Consider the following 3,247-nt stretch of genomic DNA (forward strand, 5'->3'; position numbering starts at 1 on the left):
CTAGAAGGTTTTTAGAAATGCAGAATTGATCATAGATACACCTTTCCCCACCCCAGACACCAGCATCAGGATCCTCAGTGGCTCCTTCCCGCATATGGGGAAAAGTTCCAAATTCCTCTTCCCGTGACATATGAGACCCTATTACCAGGCCTCCCCTCACCACCACTCCACTCTCCTCTGCCCTACCAGACTCCCAGGGCTGTTAACACTGAGGTATTTGGTGTTCTTTTAACAGCCACTGTCATTTCAAGTTTTGTGATCTTTGCAAATACTACATGTTCTGCCAGTTCTTGTCCATGGTCTCTACCCCTATATTGCTATCTAGGCAATCAGACCTGCCTTTAATGTCACCTCCTCAGTAAGTATTCTTTCGGCAGAGGCCTCCCTCCTCTGAAATTTCCTGGCATTTGGGGCCTGCCTCTTCTACCAACACTTATCACCTGATTTTTAGTTATAACTACACTGTGAGCACCTTGAGGATAAAGACTATGTCTTATGCTTCCATGTCCTTCTTGTACATGATAGATAATAAATATTTTTCAAATATAATGATGATTAAGAGTGTGATCATAGCCCACCAGTGTGGCTCAGTGGTTGAGTGCTGACCCATGAACTAGGAGGTCATGGTTCGATTCCCAGTCAGGGCACATGCCCTGGTGGTAGGCTTGATCCCCAGTGGAGCATGTGCAGGAGGCAGCCAATTAATGATTCTCTCTCATCATTGATGTTTCTATCTCTTTCTTCCTATCTCTCTGAAATCAATAAAAAAATATTTTTAAAAGAAGAGTGTCATCATATTCTTATTATAAATGTAATCTATAACATGTTTAAGATCCCCACCTACATAATTTGCTCTCTCTCGCTTTTTAAATATATAATGTCAGAAAATGTACCTTGTGATGGAGCTTTGTGAGGATGGAGAACTCAGAGAAATTCTGAAGAGGAAAGAGCATTTCTCAGAGAATGAGACCAGGTGGATCATTCAGAGCCTCGCGTCAGCGATAGCCTATCTGCACAGCAACGGTAAGGGGAGGGTCACCAGCCACTGGCTCCACGAATGCAGGCTCACATTTATTTCAGGGTAATTGTCTTCACGATTTGTAGTCACAGAAATATGCCTACTAGTATGGGAGATTTTATTTAAAAACTAGTGGCTAGGTGCAAGGATTTGTGCACATTGAAAGGAAATTAATTAGAAGAAATTAATTCTTCAGCAACAACATAACCTATGGCCAAAGGTGGAATCATGCGGCCCCACAAGGAATCGAGCTCCCTCCTCTCCGGTTCTGGGGTGCGTCACCCGAGAACCACTGCTGCCAAGTCACCACAGCTCAGCAGCTCCTGTGTTGAGCATCTCCCCCCTCATGGGCGGTGCACGTCATACCTACCGGATGGTTGGAAGGTTGCTTAGCCTTTTATGTATATAAAGATCTTTTTCTTTTTAACTTCATTTATAGATATATTTTAATTAGAAACAAGGCAGGTATACAATTGCATTATACATGGACAAGGATGAAGTTAATGCATGTTTCCATTCAACAGTTTGAAAAGCAGCTATTATTCTCAAATCAAAAGTAGACAAATCAACAATAAAGTGAAATTTCTAAAAACATGCATATATTACTAACTTAAAAATTAAATATTCTTGACATTTTGTTTTTCTTTTTTAAAGAAATATATTTTATTGATTTTTTTTACAGAGAGGAAGGGAGAGGAATAGAGAGTTAGAAACATCACGATAAGAGAGGAACATCGATCAGCTGCCTCCTGCACACCCCCTACTGGGGATGTGCCCACACCAAGGTACATGTCCTTGACCGGAATCGAACCTGGGACCCTTCAGTCCGCAGGCTGACACTCTATCCACTGAGCCAAACTGGTTAGAGCTGTTTTTGTTTCTTAGAGCCATTTTAGGTTCACAGAAAAATTGAGCTACAAGGGGATAGAAGAGGGAGTCAAAGAGAATGGCTCCTGAAGGTTAAAACGTGGAGAAGAGGGATCTGAATATAAGGGAGTGGGACAGAGCAGAATTATGCTTGGCCCGTCTCAAATATTTCAACGGTGGGCGTTAATTTGTCAAACATATCTATTTGCTGTATTTGTGTCCCCTCTAATTATTTTTCCGTTATTCATTTCATTTGATTTGTTGTTTATTTTCTTGGTAGATATAGTACATAGAGATCTAAAACTGGAAAACATAATGGTTAAAAGCAGCTTTACTGATGCTAACAATGAAATGAACTTAAACATCAAGGTAAGATACTAGAAATGGTGGTAAATATTTGCCTGTAAACAATTTGATAGCAAAGTGGCAAAGTACATCCTCTTTTTAGACACATTTTAGAAGCTTTGAGCAGCCAGAAAATAAATGGCTGGTGCTAAGAAAATAAAAAATTCACAAAAGAGGTTGTAACTGACAGGCATAATTTTGCAAGTGAAGTGGTACTGTTGAATTTTTTTAAGTACATGTTCATTTGGATAGTTCTAAATCATTAGTTAATAGCAAGCAAACAGATGCTCTGCATTCTAATTTATTTCAGAATCATGCCTGGTAATGTGATGTAAATGTGTTACAGACTTAGAAGAAAACACACCTTGGCCGTGCCTCTGATATCAAATTAATGCTCAAGTCTGTATTTCTCACTGAAAATCTTCCCGGGCATTAATATTTATATCCTAAGCACAATTAGTGTGCCAAGTGTTTATTCTTGAAGATTTTATTCAGATTAAGTGTTCCTTAATGTCAAATAAATGATAGGATACATTATTTATTACTTAGCACTTTAATAGTGGCTGCTTTCAAAATATATGACTGTTAATTTAGGAATAAAAGGTGGATAATGCACTCTGTTGCAGATGCTACATCCCTGCAATGTAAGTAGGTTTAACAGCATTGTTGTTTTTCCTGAGTAAATGTTCTTGAGTATTTCCATTGTAAACTTCGGGAAGGCAGGAATTATGTATGCCTTATTCACTGTTGGTACTTGGAGTAGTGCCTGAAACATAGTATGTGCTCAATTAAGATGTGGCAAATGAGGGAATAAATGTTCTCCAAAGAACTGAATTGGATCGTCAAAGCTTTTGTTTATTTGCTATCTGTATAGATTTTCTGTGGAGAAAGATATGTGTCATAGTATCCAAGTGGGATCATTGTGAAAGTCCTGGGGAAACCGGTTAATCTATTTACAAGAAAAATGGTATCACGTGTGGACAGGAACTTTTTTCTTACTCCCTAAGACACTGGAGA

At 39.0% G+C, this 3,247-nt stretch overlaps 1 protein-coding gene across 3 annotated transcripts in view; it reads left to right on the forward strand.

The window, feature by feature from the left end:
• STK33 (serine/threonine kinase 33) overlaps window positions 1–3,247 on the forward strand; it is a 128,508-nt gene that overhangs the window by 82,390 nt on the left and 42,871 nt on the right. For all 3 annotated transcript variants that reach the window (XM_006763490.2, XM_015563734.1, XM_015563733.1), the window contains 2 exons: window positions 885–1,023; window positions 2,166–2,254. In XM_006763490.2, coding sequence (XP_006763553.1) covers window positions 885–1,023; window positions 2,166–2,254 — 228 coding nt within the window. The remainder of the gene's footprint in view (window positions 1–884; window positions 1,024–2,165; window positions 2,255–3,247) is intronic.

The sequence above is a fragment of the Myotis davidii genome, unplaced genomic scaffold (genome assembly GCF_000327345.1).
Source record: "Myotis davidii unplaced genomic scaffold, ASM32734v1 scaffold118, whole genome shotgun sequence".
In the NCBI taxonomy this organism is placed as follows: Eukaryota; Metazoa; Chordata; class Mammalia; order Chiroptera; family Vespertilionidae; genus Myotis; species Myotis davidii.